The sequence below is a fragment of the Aquarana catesbeiana genome, linkage group LG06 (genome assembly GCF_042186555.1).
Source record: "Aquarana catesbeiana isolate 2022-GZ linkage group LG06, ASM4218655v1, whole genome shotgun sequence".
Lineage (NCBI taxonomy): Eukaryota > Metazoa > Chordata > Amphibia > Anura > Ranidae > Aquarana > Aquarana catesbeiana.
In genome coordinates, this window is record NC_133329.1 from 128,343,354 (window position 1) to 128,360,827 (window position 17,474).

Below are 17,474 nucleotides of genomic sequence, written 5' to 3' on the forward strand. Positions count from 1 at the left end.
TCATTACAAAGGTTAGACTTATAAGACAAGACTACATCACAGAAGAATGATACAACTCACAGGTAATATACTATGAAGGTAAAAGGCAGGGGTCTCCAAACTTTTCAACACGAGGGCCACATTGTAGATTTCACAAGTATTTGGGGGCCGAAAACTTCTGCGCGTTTGTGTCCCCATCAGAATCTCCCCAATATCAATGTCCCCATTAGAGTCTCCCATTATTAGTGTCCCTATTACCAGTGTCCCCATTGAGTTTCCCCATTATTAGTGTCCCCAGCATAGTTGTTCCCATTATCAGTGTCCCCAGCATAGTTGTCCCCATTATCAGTGTCCCCAGCATAGATGTCCCCATTATCAGTGTCCCCAGCATAGATGTCCCCATTATCAGTGTCCCCAGCATAGATGTCCCCATTATCAGTGTCCCCAGCATAGATGTCCCCATTATCGATGTCCCCCGCATAGATGTCCCCATTATCAGTGTCCCCCGCATAGATGTCCCCATTATCAGTGTCCCCAGCATTTGACGCTTGCCTGTACAAGCCAACTTCTTCACTGTAGGAGCCGACTTCAGCTTTCCTGCACCCTCGGACTCCTGCCCACTGCTACACAAGCAGGCTGTAAGGTGGAAGGATTCCTAATGCAAACAACGGGCGGGAAGCCGGGAGGTGCTGCTCTGCTGATGTCACCTCCTAACAGCCAATCCTCAGCTCAGCACAGCAGCCAATCCTCTGGCAGCACGGGAGGGTGTGCGGGGAGCAACTTTTTGTCCTGGACCTGCCAGACATATACTGCCGATAACAGCAGCTGCTTTTAAAAGCCAGCAGATCGTCAGTGCTGTGTTGCCAGAGTCTGGGCAAGCTGGGGGGGCAGACAAAAGTCACCCACGGGCCGGGGCTTGTGAGTATGAACCGTTAAAGAGACCAAAAGGTAGACCATAGATTTTTTAAAATTTTATTTAACCGCTTAAGGACCGCCCCACATACATATACTGCAGGAGGGTGGCCCTTAAGCGCAAAATCACGTACATGTACGTAATTTCTTTCTTGGGTGTGTGCCGCCGATACCCGTTCCCGATCAGCGGGTCCGCCAGAACCCGCTGATCGTTCCCGAGGCAGACAAGGCAGATCGCCGTTCTGTCAAAGGGGTAGATGGAGATCTTGTGTTTCTACTAAGCAGGAACACAGATCTCTGTCTTCATCCAGTCAAAGCAACCCCCCCCCCCCCCCCGTTAGAAAGCACTCACTAGGAACACATTTAAAGTGATTGTAAAGGATCGCTTTTTTTTTTTTAAATAATCATGTTATACTTACCTCCTCTGTGCAGGTTTTGCACAGAGCAGTTCAGATTCTCCTCTTCTCAGGTCCCTCTTTGCTGCTCCTAGTCCCTCCCTCCTTTGAGTGCCCGTGAGCCAGCAGCTTGCTACAGGTTGTCACCCAAGCCAAGTCAGAGCTTTGTGTATCCATTCAGACATGGAAGCCCCAACCCGGCCCCGACCCCTCTATCCCCTGATTGGCTGACTGACTTTGACATCCGTGGGAGCCAATAGCGCTGCTGCTCTGTCTCAGCCAATCAGGAGGAGTGTACTGAATGGCTGAGGGGATTGTGGACATTGCTGGAGAGAGAAGGAGCTCAGGTAGGTAATTTGGGGGGGATGCTACACACAGGTTTTTTTTATCTTAAAGTAGATGTAAACCTGAAATTTTAATTTTTTTTTGTCATAATGTAGAGTATAAGATTCCTATCATTTGAGCCCAGTCTTGCCACAAAGAGTTAATCCATCTCTGAGCAATCCTCTTTTATAGATTAGTGAGATAAAACTTGACAAACAGAAAAACTTTGTCAAATCCTCCCCCTTGCTGTGATTGACGGGTGATTTACATCTCGTGCACTAGCCTAAGACATGCATTGTTTTTTAATTCCCACCCCCACTTCTTTCTTCAGCAGCTCTGCAAGGATTGGTTGTTCCACACCTTAGCATGATTTGGCATGCTGAAGTCATGTGGTTACTTTCCTGTCTTTTCACTGGATGTTAGAGATCATAGCAGAAGTTCAGTGTAAGAAATACACAGGAGAAAATGCATATTGACAAGGGGAGTGTAGAGGTGGGCGGGGAGTCTACTGACATCACGACTCCACCCACCGAGCTCCAGACAACAGACCCACCCACAGAATCTGCAGTTTTTCAGGTCTCATAACAGACAGAGGGGAGACATTTGACAGGTAAAGATACATGCAGGAGGAATGTATATTTATTTTTTATTTTATTTATTTCAGGTACTTATATAGCGCCGTCAATTTACGCAGCGCTTTACATATACATTCCTTATAGATAACCCCTATGGCAGTAGTTTAGAAAGGATGATATTGGGTTTACATCCACTTTAAAGCATGGAATGCATTAAGATAAAAAACCTTCTGCCTTTACAACTTCTTTAACCCTTTGATTGCCCCTGATGTTTTTTAGCGTTGATCACTGTATTGGTGTCACTGGTTCCCAAAAAATTAACTTGATGTCAGATTTGTCTGCCGCAAAAATCGCGGATGAGATGGCTGTAATAGTTTTATTAGTTTCCTTTTTGGGCTTTCTTTCTTCTGTTTTCATCTGGTGATCTGGCCAGTAAGTCTGTTGCTTTTCACAGCAGAATGTATCAGTTTACATGGATGGGACAAACCACTTTAGGCTACTTTCACATTGGGGCCGCGATAGGGCTAAAGTGGCGCTTGTTTAAGCGCTGTTTAACCAGCACTTTTAACCCCCGCAAGCGGCCAAAGAACGGGTTAAAACCACCCGTGTTGTGGTGCTTCCAAAGCGCTGACCATTCATTTCAATGGGCAGGGCATTTTGGGAGCGTGCCCCGACCCGCCCCAAAGATGTTGCTTGCAGAACTTTTTCTAACGTCCTGCAAGCGCACCGCTCCAGTGTGAAAGCACGCGGATGGCACGGGGAGGCAGTTTTCAGGCGCCCTACAGGTGCTATTTCTAGCGCTAAAATGCCTGAAAACTGCCTCAGTGTGAAAGGAGCCACTGGCAGGGGTGATTGAAATGATCAGCTTTTATTTATTCATGCAAAACCTTTATCCAAAAAGGAGAAACCTTCTATAACTGAATATAAAGTGTGGCTGGAGTTTGGCTTCAATATATAAGTGTATGTAAATCTGCTAATACAGTTAACATTGACAATGCTGCTGTCTGCTGTGCCTCCTGTGCTCATTCCTCCAGAGTGCTCTCTCACTAATACAGGAGGTGTGTTACTGGCCAGATCACCAATTTAAAACAGGTGGAAAAAGCCAAAGAAAAGAAAACGAATGCAGCCACCACATCGAATGATTGGTAAGCTGCAATATAATACATTTTTTGTTTTGGGTTTAATACTGCTTTAAGGGTTTGGTCAGGGAAACGCCAGGATTACCAGGTAATTTTAGCTGAGGTATTATAAATAAATTAAGAAACATATTATGAATGGGTTTATATTATAGGACTCTTGCAAAAGATTTTTTTTTCCTGGAGTGACACCTTTTTTTGATAGACGTTTGGTAAAAGATTTGCATATTTAGTAAAAATAATTACAAAGATATTTTCCTTATGAAATCCCCCTCTGAGTTTTCCAGTCAAAGCAAGCATCTTATTTTTCATGTCTTCGCTGACATTAATTTAATTGGCCTCATTAACACAAGGAGGTGATTCTTTCTGATCTTCAGCCTGTCTGGCAGTGAGCATTCATTCAGTGTAGATATTTTCAAGGCATTGCAGGCAAGGGACGGACCCCTGTGGTTTTTCACTTGATAGAAGTTACAGAAATAGCGTGAGCAGCCAGGTGCTTGGAAAGTACCAATTACTGTTTATCTACTTTAGCTTTTAAGTTTTGTAGTGTGTTTGCACTTCACGATTTGCCTCTGAATAGTTTCCGTAACAAAAACATTTCCAGTAGTAAAGCAATGGGCTTCCTTTACCAACATGGTATAAAGAGCGAAGGTAATGAGCTTCATTTGAAGAAGTTCAAAACCATATCGAATGTCATATAAGCTTTATCATGTTAAAGAGGAGCTCCAGTCTCCCACAAAAAATACTGTAGCTGCTGACTTTTAATGTATGGACACTTACCTGCAAGGATCCCACGATGTCCTCGCCCGAGCCAATTCTTCAGTTAGCTTTGGGTACAGGCGCTGGCATCTTGGGTAAGGGAAACTGGCAGTGAAGGGCAGCTTTCTGGCTTCACAGCTTTTTTTCCTACTGCGCATGTGCGAGCTGCGCTTTGTGAATGGTCCTGCAGTCTTCTGGGACCTGTGATGATTCCCAGGAGGAGGGGGCCGAACGTCCGCACAGATCGTTGCAGCAATCTGACCAGAAGTGGGAGCAGGTACCTGTCAAAACCAGGTAAATGGGGGGGGGGGATGCAAACAAGCGGACCTTTCCCTTTTGGGTAAAGTTCTGCTTTCAATGTCATTTCAAAGTTGTTCTCAGTCTTTTTATCTGCAGCTATCGTAAAAATACCTGGCCACTCTGGCATAAAGGTTTTTGTTCAGTCCCTTCGTGCTAGGGTCACAACCATCCACTTATTGTGCTCCTAGGTTGTTACCTTGTTACATGTGTTTCAGTTTGAAACTGGGAGCACTTGTGTCAATGCACAGGTATAGTCCACCGTTGTCTTAATCATGAAGCTGATCATGTAGAATGATTTGCAGCTGACACAAGGGGAGGGAGTACATGTAGACAGGAAGTGCCTGAAGAAGCCCGCCAGCATCTGTGATAGGTTCCTAGAGATGAATAAGGCCTGATTTACACCTATGCATGTTGTGGTTGGTGCATTCTGCATTTTTTTTTTTTTTTTTTTACATTTTGATGTGTTTTTAATGCGCTTTTGATGCATTTTGCTTTTTTTGGGAGGTGTCGTCATGCAGGAGAAACCAGCAGAAACACATAAGCGCAGTGCATGCATTTTTGATGCATTTTTATTGAAGTCTATGGAACAAAAAATGCAACTTGCTGCGGGGAAAAAAAGTTGCTGACCCTTTCCAAAAAACGCAGAGATGTCAACGTGACCCATAGGTAAACCATTTTAAATGGATTGTAGTGTGTTTCTGCAATACTGTAAACACACAGAAAAACGCATAGGTGTGAACCAGGCCTAAAAGGTGAGAAGAATACGTAATAAAATCTTCACACAAAATGTCATCCAGTTAGGGATTTGGATTTACTTTAACTGCTTGCTGACCGGCGGCTGTCAATTGACGGCCAGGCGGCGCAGCTCTCGTTGCGTGGCAGGCGTCATATGACGGCCTCGCTTTCCCGGCCCACCAGGGGGCGCGCGCGTGCCGCTGACGGCGATCGTGCGCGCCCGCCGTGTCACTGGGCACCCGGTGCGCGTACCCGCAATTGCCGGTAATACAGCAAGACCGTGGATCTGTGTGTGTAAACACACAGATCCACGGTCCTGTCAGAGGAGAGGAGACCGATGGTATGTTCCCAGTACAGAGGAACACCGATCGGTCTCCTCCCCTAGTGAGTCCCCTCCCCCTACAGTTAGAAACACTCCCTAGCAACACAGTTAACCCCTCGATCACCACCTAATGTTAACCCCTTCCCTGCCAGTCACATTTATACAGTAATCAGTGCATTTTTATAGCACGGATCGCTGTATAAATGTGAATGGTCCCAAAAGTGTCCGATGTGTCCGCCGCAATATCACAGTCATGATAAAAATTGCAGATCACCGCCATTACTAGTAAAAAATAAATAAATAAAAATGTTATAAATCTATCCCCTATTTTGTAGACAGTATAACTTTTGCGCAAACCAATCACTATACGCTTATTGCGATTTTTTTTTTTTTTTTTTTTACCAAAAATATGTAGAAGAATACGTTTCGGCCTAAACTGGGGAAAAAATTTGTTTAAAAAAAAAAAATTGGATATTTATTATTGCAAAAAGTAAAAAATATTGTGTTTTTTTTCAAACTTGTCGCTCTTCTTTTGTTTATAGCGCAAAAAATAAAAACCGCAGAGGTGATCAAATACCACCAAAAGAAAGCTCTATTGGTGGGGAAAAAATGATAACAATTTCATCTGGGTACAGTGTTGTATGACTGCGCAATTGTCATTCAAAGTGCGACAGCGTTGAAAGTTGAAAAATGGCTTGGGCAGGAAGGGGGTGAAAATGCACTGTATTGAGGTGGTTAATGTGATATGATGAGCAGTAATCTGTAATGTAATGCTGAAAGTTTGTAAATGCTGGATGTTTTGGTATATTGTTTTTAGTCTTATGTGATAAAGAATTACATTTTCATTTTGCCATTGCATTGTTTACAGTGTTCAGCAGCACTGCTTCTGTAAGAGCCCTTGCACACTGGGGCGGGGGGCGGCGTCGGCGGTAAAACGCCACTATTATTAGCGGCGTTTTACCGTCGGTATGCGGCCGCTAGCGGGGGGTTTTACCCCCCGCTAGCGGCCGAGAAAGGGTTAAATACCACCGTAAAGCGCCTCTGCAGAGGCGCTTTGCCGGCGGTATAGCCGCGCCGTCCCATTGATTTCAATGGGCAGGAGCGGTAAAGGAGCGGTATACACACCGCTCCTTCACCGCTCCGAAGATGCTGCTAGCAGGACTTTTTTTACCGTCCTGCCAGCGCATCGCTCCAGTGTGCAAGCCCTCGGGGCTTGCACACTGGAATGAAAGTAGCAGCACTTTCGGGGCGGTTTGCAGGCGCTATTATTAGCGCAATAGCGCCTGCAAACCGCCCCAGTGTGCAAGGGCTCTAACAAATGGACAGGTAGAACGCTGTTGGAGGAAGATGGGGCTAGTGTCAGGATTACAAAGAAAAAATGGCAAGTCCTGTCTTCCTCCTAAAGTACATTTTATTCTGCCCACACCTCATTACTGAAGCAGCGGTGCTGGAAGATGTAAACATGTTTGCCAACCATGTGCAGGCTAAGCATTGCAAAGGAAGACTGTTGTGATAGGAGGATGTCTGCTTAAGGGAGCCTGTAAGAATAGAATGAGACACATTTTTTGACACTTGGGTTGACATAAAATCACTTGATTCCCCCATCCACACAGTCAGTGTTGATGGGGGAATCCCTCCCACTCCGCTATTGTATTCTGACAGTGGGAGGCTTTTCCTGCCATCAGAATACAATGATCACTGCTGGTGGCTATAGCCGCTGCCAGTAATTGTACCAAAAAAAAAAATGTGTATGTATGTATGTATGTGTGTGTGTATATATAAACAAGCTAGTTGCATTGAAGTCAGTCGATCACTATTTACTTTCTGGACCGAGTTTCCAACTTAGAGATGATACCTGTGCAGTTGTTGACTGCTCCAGCCCCTTGTGACTTGTTACCCCTTGTTACATTGTTGCACTCTGATCACTGGGGGAGAGGAGAATGAGGAAATGCTTTCTTCTGCCTGCCGCAGATGGATGACCTCTTTATTTGAGCCTATGTAAAGTCACTGTCGAAACATCAAGGATCGCTCTTTAGAGTCCCCCCTGAAGAATGAAATTATTGCTGTGTAGTGTGACATGTCAGAAATATATTCGTGCAGACTTGTAAAGTTACTGAAAGGGACAGAGCTGCTGATATATCGGCCATGTAGGCTGACAGGTGTACGGTCTTCAATGCATTGGGTTAAAGTGATTGTAAAGTCCCCCCTTTTTTTTTTCCTATAAAAATAACAAAGATGTTATACTTACCTCCTCTGTGCAGTTGGTTTTGCACAGAGCAGCCCAATCTTCCTCTTCTCGGGTCCCTCTTCTGTGATCCTCACCCCTCCCTCCCTGTTGAGTGCCCTCACAGCAAGCAGCTTGCTATGGGGGCACCTGAGTTGAGTCACAGCTCCCTGTGTCTGTTCAGACACAGAGCTGACCAGGCTCCGCCCCCCTCTCTCTGTGTCCCCTGATTGGCTAGCTGACTTTGACTGACAGCAACAGCCAATGGCGCCGCTGCTGTGTCTTAGCCAATCGGGAGGGAGAATCTCGGACGGCTGAGACACTTGTGGACAGAAAGGGACCTCACGTAAATGTTAGAGGGGCTAAGGGGGGCTGCTGCACACAGAAGGATTTTCTGCTTTTACAACCACTTTAACTAGCAATACACAGCCAATGTGTAGCGTTGTAGATCAGAAAGTGAAATCTGCAAATGTAATGAGAAAACATGGCTATCCCCATGTACATATTTAATCAAAAACTACATATAAGTTTTTTTTTTTTTTTTTTTACCAAATACTACTTTATTGATTTTCATCTTGAAAAGTAGTAGTCATAAACACTTGTTCACAATTTTACAAAAGGTCACTGTACAAATAGGCACTGAAAAAGCACATTTTATCAAACCAACAGCATACATCCTAAAGTTCTAAGTAATCAAGTTTCTTAAGTACAAAAATATGAACAAATAAACCATTTGTTAAAGAGTATCCTTGACAATTTGAATAAGCGGTTCAACATATTGTGTTACATCTTCAAAGAGAAAAATAGTACATTTCTACTTCTTTTTAGCTTGTTCCCATGGATTCCAATAAATGAAATTGCTCCCTGCATTATACGACGTTATCCATTTATATATGGCTCAGATCTAGGTGCCTTTTAACATCCAAAAGGTTCGGAACATTCAGACCTTTGCAGTTCCTGACTATCATCAGCCGTGCAGCAAAGAATATATTCATTGCCGTAGGTCTCAGAAGGGGTAGATGTTTTTTCATACCGATGCCTAATAATGTTTTTATAGGAGTACCTTTAAGACGTACTCCAATTATGTATCATATAAGGCGAAATGCCCCTTTCCAGTAACTTTGTAGATTTGGACATGGCCATAGCATGTCGTAAATTGTGCCCACTTGGCCACATCTTCAGCAATTCTACATGCTTTCAATAATAACAAGATTTTTAATACATAAACATAATCTTGAAATTATTTATAAAAGCTGATCTTTTACATTACACTGATACGACTATATTTTTTTGAGTATATCCTTCGAGAGGAATTTAGAACACCCAAAAAATAAGCCTACACTAACTAAACCCCAAACAGAGTGCATCCTGGTGGGAACTGACACTAGACAGCAGTACTCAAGGAAAGACTGATATATGTAATGATAGGCCAATCTAAAGATATCTAGAAATGGAGAAAGAAAACCTGTTGGTATAGATGATTTTTCCTGTTGTGATGGCATCACAAACTGTATCTGCCTTAAAGTGTAACTAAACCCAGGACCCTGCATTCAGTACGCCTGGTCTCCCACAGTACACAGAACATGGAAATGCAATTATTTTCATAAATATAAGCGGCTAAATACCTTTTTTCTCATCAGCAGTATATAGAAAACTTGTGATTCTATCAGTGTCCAGCCAAGCACTGGTTAAAGCTTGTAGAAGGAGTTTTCTGACTGTCCTATGAGGGTGCAGTACCCTCTGTCTGGACAGTGCTGATTGTCCCTGTGCTGATCACATGCACCCTCCCAAGAAAAAAAAAACTCTTTAGCAATACACACTGAACTGAGCATGTGCAGCCTGACTCCATATATGTGGCCGCTCTGCGTTAAGGCCCACCCGCCGAGAGGCCGCATATATGCATACGGCCAGCGCCAAGGGGTTAAAAAAAAAAAAAATCAAAAATTATATTTTTCTCTACAGCTTTAGTACATTACTTATCTATAATGAAGTATATCCCGCAATGGTCATGCTGTTGGGTTCTGTAGAAATCCTCACTGCAGGGCCACCCTGTCTTCTTCCTGTTACTGAGCCTCTAGCTCTATGGGAGTTAATGGCTTTGGATCTCTGGACTCGGCTACACTAAAGATGATCTGATGGAGACACTCCCCTCCCTCCCCCTCTCCTCCATTGAGAAAAATGTAACTTTTCTCAATGGAGGGGAATGTCCCAGTCAGATCATCTTTAATGCAGCTGAGCCCAGAGACCCAAATTCAGCAGCAGGAAGAGGACAAGGTGGTCCTCCAGTGAAAATTTTCTTTAGGGTGCAGAAGCCTGCAAACCACAGGACATACTTCATTACATGTAAGTAATGTAACTAAAGCTGTACAAAATGTTTTTAACTAAACTTCAGTTTTAAACTCCCATGCAAGAAAACAAAATTCAAAGCACTTCCTCTTGACTTCCATCTTGAATGATATTTATTGGAGGGGCATCCTAGTCAGTTGCAGAAATTGATTAAATCCATTAGATGAGCTACAGTACCACTCACCAATTACTTCTAGACTTAACAGACTCAAATTTATTTGGTCAACTAAATTAATGCTTCAGTTGCATTTTGGCCTTGAAATGGAAATAAAAATGTATCTCAAAAATAGAATTTGTTTTTTCAAAATGTAAAACTCTTATTGCCCTGTACACACGACCGGTTTTGCCATCGGAATAAACTCTGAAGGTTTTTCAGACGGAATTCCCCTCAAGCTGTCTTGCATACACACGGTCACACCAAATTCCGACCATCAAGAATGCGGTGACATACAACACATACGACGGGACAACACATACAACGTCTCGTACTTGCTTCAGAGCATGCGTCATTTTTGGTACGTTGGAACAGCATACAGACGAGCGGTTTTCCCGGTATTGATTTGGTCCGTCGGGAAAATATAGATCTCTATTTAAGTCCGTCTGAATTTTTGACATAAAAAGTCCGATGGGGCATACACATTGTTGGAATATATGATTCCCATCAGACTTTTTCTTTCGTAAATTCCGACCGCGTGTACAGGGCATTAGGCACATTGACACTATTTTCTCTGGATACTTGCCTTAATTGGTGCATGTTTTAGTTCGCAATGTTTGAGAATTGAAGCTGAGATACGATGGGAAGTTTGTAGTGTAACAGTGCCCCCTAGTGGTTACCTTAAGTTCTGTTTTCCTTTGATCATTTAAAGGCGTCGTTCTATGTTGATTCTACTAATTGCGTCGTCACTGAGCTGTATCTCAGCATTTACGGTATGCATATATTTTGTTAAAATTGCAGGTTTGCAGTTGGATTGGCTGAGAAATATGATGTGATTCCAGGCATTAGAGAGACAAAATTTGACATTAAATAGATACAGCAGAAAGCTGATTGGCTGTTCATCCTCCTCCTCCTTAGAGTAATGGTGAGAAAAGAAGATACAGATGGAAGGTACAAGTATAGGCATTGGGGATGACAGGGGTTTACTGAGGATGAACAGTGAAGAGAGAGCACTGAAAGTGGAGAGTTGTATAGTATATACAGAATAATGCACAGTGGTTCTAGGAAAAGATATCAATGATAACATCATTTGTTGACGTTATGCGTGCTTATCAATTGAAATAGGGCATGTATAATCTGTGTAGTGAATGGCTACCTGTGACTTCTAGTCTAAGAGATAATGATACAGTTTTCTTTCCTTTCTTTTTTTCCCCCCCTTTTAGTATGATGCTATGCCTATTCAGTCCAATGTGGTCATGTGCTCCTGCCCATCTCCTTCATTAGTGATTAACCCTGACTCCAGCTCTCCAGCAACCCTAGCAACTTGCAGCAGCCAAGCAGGTTCCACCAGTGAATCGAAAACCACAGACTTCAGGCCCAGTTCAGACACAGAGCAGAACACCGGGCAACAACAAACACAACAGCCTCGAAAGAAACGTCCGCAAGACTTTAAGTTTGGCAAGATCCTTGGTGAAGGGTCCTTCTCGACAGTAAGTTTACTATTACTGGCAGATGGAGTAGTTTGATTTCTAGGAACCTTATGTAATAATAAATTGCAAATACTAGGTAACATGTAGTTAGCCATGACAACAAAACAAGCTGTTAAAAGCTGAAATATTAGTGGCTGCTAGAGCTTCCAGGTGCTCTTTTTATGACTTAAACTAGTAAAAAAAAACTTGTTACGTTTCTGCTGAAATAGTGGCTGAATCGATTGAAGCTGGCTTTTCACCCCCAAACACATAGGTCCCAGATGCATGCAGATCTACATGCTGCTAAATTTTATATTCATACTTTTTCTTACTTGCTGGATGTCTAAGACACTGGTGGCAGAGCTAATGCCACCCAGCTGACCCCTGGGAAGGCTACACCCGTACTGATCACTCACTGTGTTCATTCAGAAGTAAATCATAGTATGTTATGTTTATGGGGGGGGGGGGGGGGCTGTCAGGTTGGCTGTATAGGGCCCAGTGGTTTCTAACAGTAGCCCTGGTTTGCCCTCTGCTCCTCATCATATGTGTGTGCATCTTTAGCAGTCCTGTGAAAATCCTCTTCTATCCCCAGTGTACAAATGAGAGGGATATCTAATTGAAGACTATTGTTTCATGGCTGATCAGTGCCTGTCTGTCATCCACACTGAGAGTTTGACCACCCCTGTTCAGATAACCCAGTACACATCCATTGTGACAAATCAGGCCGAGGACAAAAGCTTGTTTTATCATTTTTATAGTTTTTTTTTTTAGTTTTTATAATTTTAAGATGTCCAAATATTTATGCAGATACCTCCTTGTGCTTGTGTTTTATTCATATGGACAGCCTGGCAAGTTTTTTTAAGTACCAGGTGTACACTTTATGTACAAATATGCTAAAAGAGCTGCAATGCAGAGATGTTGGCTAGCATAAGTCCTATTTTACTATGACCAATCTCGGTTGCTACAGAGGGCACGCAGAGACTCTAATGTAAGAGATGTTTTGGTAAATTATTCATGTGTTTGTATCAGCATGAGTCCTCTGTGGTGAAAGGTTTAGCCACAATTGTGGCATTCATACACAAGGGTCATTCTGTTACCGAGTTAAAATGGTATTAAACACAAAAGCAAACTTTTATTATATTGCAGATTACCAATTCTTATACGTGATGGCTGCATTCGTTTTCTATTTTAGGCTTTTGTTTTTTTTCAACTGGTGATCCTGCCAGTAAGTCTGTTGTCTTTCAACAAAACAAGCTGTCCTAAAAATATAGCAGTTAAAGGGATGAGACAAACCATTTACCACTGACAGGGGTGCTTACAATGGTCTGCTTTTATTTATTAATGTAAAACCTTTATCCCAAAAGGAAAAAAACTCTTGCTATAACTGCACTTAAAAAGTGTGATCTTGAGTTTGGCTTCAATTTGTTGTATCTAAAGTCCCGTACACATGGGCTGAATGTTGGGAGACATTGGCCAGTTAAGAAAAAAAAACAGCCGACATTCGGCCTGTGTGTAGGCCACCCGGTCCAACAGAAGCCGGACGTTTGACCGACTTTTCTGACAAACAAGCATGCTGGGAAAACCAGCAGCCGACCGACTCCCAATCACCGCTCTCCTCCAATGGTCGAGAGCGCTGATTGGAGTGTTCTGGCAGAGGGGCCGTACCCTTGTTAGACAGCCCAGCAGCGGAGGTCACTGTACTAACTTTGCATAGTTAGTTCACGGCTCCGACAGGTTTTTTTTTTTCTTTCATCTCGATGAGTTGAATGAAAAAAAAAAAACTCATTTTGTGTACCAGGCTTTAATTTGCCAGTACATTTAACACCAACCTCTCCCAAAACTGATAATGTTGCTGTCCAAAGGTACCTCTGTAGCTCCTGTTTCTTCAACCAGAGTGGAGGCACTCTAATACAGGAGGTGTGTTACTGGCCAGATCACCAGGTGTCAACAGAGGGAAAAAAGGAAACTAATGCAGCCACCACATCTGATGATTGGTAAGCTGCAGTATACTATTTTGGTGGTAACTAGTTTTCATTTCTGTATCTTTAAACATTCACGTGAAAGTGTAATGCTGATAATGTCCTTATTAAAACAACTTTTTTTTTTTTTTTTTTTACTTTTGTAGGTTGTTTTGGCTAAAGAGGTAACAACAGGAAGAGAGTTTGCCAGTAAGTTTTTTTTTTTTTTGTTTTTTTTTTTTTTGTTATTTTTCACAATGTTTAAAGTGGAACTTCAGGAAAAAAACTTTCACACTTTTGTCTCGATCCCAATCAGTTCTGTCTAATGCTGTTTATATTGGGTCCGGATTGCTGCTGGGTATGGTTCACATCCTAGTTTTATTCCTGCCAGATACAGCTGTGATCTTTTTGCAGCTGACAGTTACAGCTATAGTATGGTGAAAGATCATGTTGTTCATTCTTCCTTTTTTCTCCCCTTGTCCATTCAAAGAACATCTTGTATTTTGGTGATAAAATACAAGATGTTTTGTGAAAGAACAAGGGGAGAGGAGGGGTGGGTAAATGACAGAGTGTTTGGTCATGTTTGTGTGTGTCTTTTTTTTTGGTTATCTCTGAAAATGCCTTCATTTCTTGTTTGTCTTTGTTAGTTAAAATTTTACAGAAGCGTCATATTGTAAAGGAGAATAAGGTACCTTATGTGACGAGGGAAAGAGATGTGATGTCACGTCTGGACCACCCGTTCTTCGTCAAACTCTACTTCACATTTCAAGATGTTGATAAACTGTGTATCCTTATCAGCAGTGTGCTACTGTGAAATGGGAGGGAATCTGTTTCTAGAACATGCTAGATTTAACAGTAAAGTATGTATTATAGCCAAACTCCAGGCTTTCTCCAAGCTCAGTTAGATGGTAGTCTGTACTCTGCTTCGACTATATGTAAAAGCCAAAAGAAAGTCATTTCTAAGAGGTGCCCTAAATCCCTCCTGACTCGCTATTATAGCAAAACCGATGGCCACCGAAGCTGTTACTCTGAATGAACGTCCTGTTTACACTGTGTACACACGCTGTCAGTAGACAGCACAGATTACAAGCAAAATCACAAGAGCCTAGAGTGGCTCTGGACCTTGTGATTATACACAAGCCAACCTTCCTCTTACAACAGCAAGGATATGAAAGAGGATTGCTGCTCCCTGGTACAACAAATGTATTTACTGCTGTGTTTATGTACCAGCACTGCCACAAACTACTGATTGGGACGGAGGGGGGGGGGTGTTGGGGTTTGGGTAGAATGTTGCTTATACTGATCACCAATGATTTGGGATCGGGGATGTTTACTAGCACTATCACAACAAGTAAGGGTATTTTACTGTCACTGACTACCAATAATTGGGGGTAAGAATAGATTTTATTGCTAATCATACTACTTATAATGCTTTTAGAGAGATTCAGCGCAACAAAACCATGCCCACTTTTTGTCTAAAAGTCTCTTTTTTTAAACCCTTCATGATTGGTCATTGTAGTAACCTTTTTCTTCTGAACAGATGGTTAATCCTTGTGTTAACTGCACATGTGTTATCTTTGACATATAGCCATTGCACACGATATGATTTCAATGCAATGACATCTCACCCTCCATGGAACTCTCTTCCACCAATAAAAGAATACTAGCATTATGCTTCATACATTGTCTTTAAAAAGCTAAGTGCAACTTAACCACCTCAATACCAGCATGTTTCTTCATTTCCAAAAAAATGTGGCAACAATTAGATCACCTTGGGGGTCATTTTGTGGAGTGTTTGTAATAAACTGGCAGTTTTATTTGATATGTTTTATAACCGCAAAGGAAATCAGTTTTTTCCCCTTAATTTTGGGGCATTTTTCATTTGTATAGTAAAAAAAAAAAAACAGTGGTTATTAACCTCTTGCTGACCAGCCGCCATAATTATACTGTGGCAAGTCGGCTTTCCTGCACAAACCGCCGTAGGTGTATGTCGGTCTTTGCACAGGAGGTAGCGGGCTCTGGTGGGTCTGGCGGAATCTATGTCCGCCGGCGACCCGCCATCGCGGTGTACAGAGGCAGAACGGGGAACTGCCTATGTAAACAAGGCAATTCCCCGTTCTGTCAGATGACATATCAGAGATCTTCTGTTCCCAGTGATCAGGAACAGCAATCTCTGTCATGTCCCTGGTAGCCCATCCCCCTACAGTTAGAACACACCCAGGGAACAAACTTAACCCCTTGATCGCCCCCTAATGTTAACCCCTTCCCTGACCGTGTCATTTTTACATTGATCAGTGCATTTTTATAGCACTGATTAATGTAATAATGTCACTGGTCCCCAAAAAGTTTCATTTGGTGTCAGATTTGTCTGCCACAATGTCGCAGTCCTGGTAAAAATCGCAGATCGCCGCCATTACCAATAAAAAATAAATAAGTCCCTAAATCTATTCCATAGTTTGTAGGTGCGATAACTTTTGCGCAAACCAATCAATATACGCCTATTGCGATTTTTTTTTTTTTTTTTTTTTTTTTTTTAACCAAAAATATGTAGAAAAATATATATCAACCTAAACTGATGAATAAATTAGTTTTTTTTTATATTTTTTTGGGATCTGTATTATAGCAGAAAGTTAAAAAAAATGTTTTGTTTTTTTTTGTTTGTTTTTTTCAAAATTGTCGGTCTTTTTTTTTTTTGTTTATAGCGCAAAAAATAAAAACCACAGAGCTGATCAGATATCACCAAAAGAAAGCTCTATTTGTGGGAAAAAAAGGACATAAATTTTGTTTGGGTACAACATTGCACGACCGCACAATTGTCAGTTAAAGCGACACAGTGCCGTATTCCAAAAAATGGCCTGGTCATTAAGGGGTCAAATTCTTCCGGGACTTGAATTGAATTATTTGGTTAAATACCACCAAAAGAAAGCTTTGTGTGAAAAAAAAAAAAAAAATGCTATAAAGTTCATATTGGTACAATGTCGCATGAGTAATTTTCAGTCAAGCTGTCTCGAACGATCAACTGAAAAATGACCTGGAAAGGAAACGGGGTGTAACATGCAGGTATTGAGGTGGATAATGGAGACGCCTCTGAAACTCAAAAATATCAAATGAAGCTGGAACAGGTAGGGATTTGCATAGAGCACACCATGCTAGGCTTTTTGTACTACATGACCTGGTTTTCTTAAGAGCTAAGCAAGGTACCAAGATGCAAAGTTGGCTTGCATCAGGCTGGAAAGGGTTTTTTGTCTCTCTTATTGGCCACTGGTGCGTGGGATGCACACCCCTGCTTCTAGTTTGTTCAGTATAATTACTTACTAGTTTAAGAGAGTTTGTACATTATAGTAGGCAATTTGTATAGTAGTAATTTTTGGAAAGGGTTTGCTTCTACACTTCACTCATATAAAGAGGCATGGCAGACATCGAGTTACCCTATAAATGCTAATGTAAGGATGTTCTCCAATAGCATGGGGAGTTGGTTTAACAAGGAGTATTGGCACTGTAGGTGCCAGGGTCTCATTTCCCTATAGAGGTTGTTAAAGAGGAGCTTCAGGCTCCTTCAGAAAAAACTAAGTCAGCATTTCCGAAAACTGTAGCTGCTGACTTTTAATATTAGGACGGTTACCTGTCCACAAATCCAGCGATGTCTTCACCCCAGCCGATTTTTCAGTCGGCTCTCGGGTGCTGCCGCTGCCGTTTCTTGTAAGGGAAACCGGCAGTGAAGCCTTGCGGCTTCACAGCCGGTTCCTTACTGCGTGTTGGGAATGGCCCGGCGGCGGGGGAAGGAGGGGGGGGGGTACCAAAATTCTGGGCGAAAACAGGTACCCCCTCCCTAAAATGTGGCAGGGGAGGAGGCAAAAAGAGCTTCCACTTTTGGGTGGAGCTCCGC

The 17,474-nt window shown here is 42.4% G+C and overlaps 1 protein-coding gene across 1 annotated transcript in view; it reads left to right on the plus strand.

Annotated features, from left to right (window-relative positions):
* The window catches only part of PDPK1 (3-phosphoinositide dependent protein kinase 1), a 127,157-nt gene that overhangs the window by 61,509 nt on the left and 48,174 nt on the right, over positions 1–17,474 (plus strand). The window contains exons 2-4 of the mRNA XM_073636777.1: positions 11,385–11,651; positions 13,756–13,798; positions 14,236–14,373. Coding sequence (XP_073492878.1) covers positions 11,385–11,651; positions 13,756–13,798; positions 14,236–14,373 — 448 coding nt within the window. The remainder of the gene's footprint in view (positions 1–11,384; positions 11,652–13,755; positions 13,799–14,235; positions 14,374–17,474) is intronic.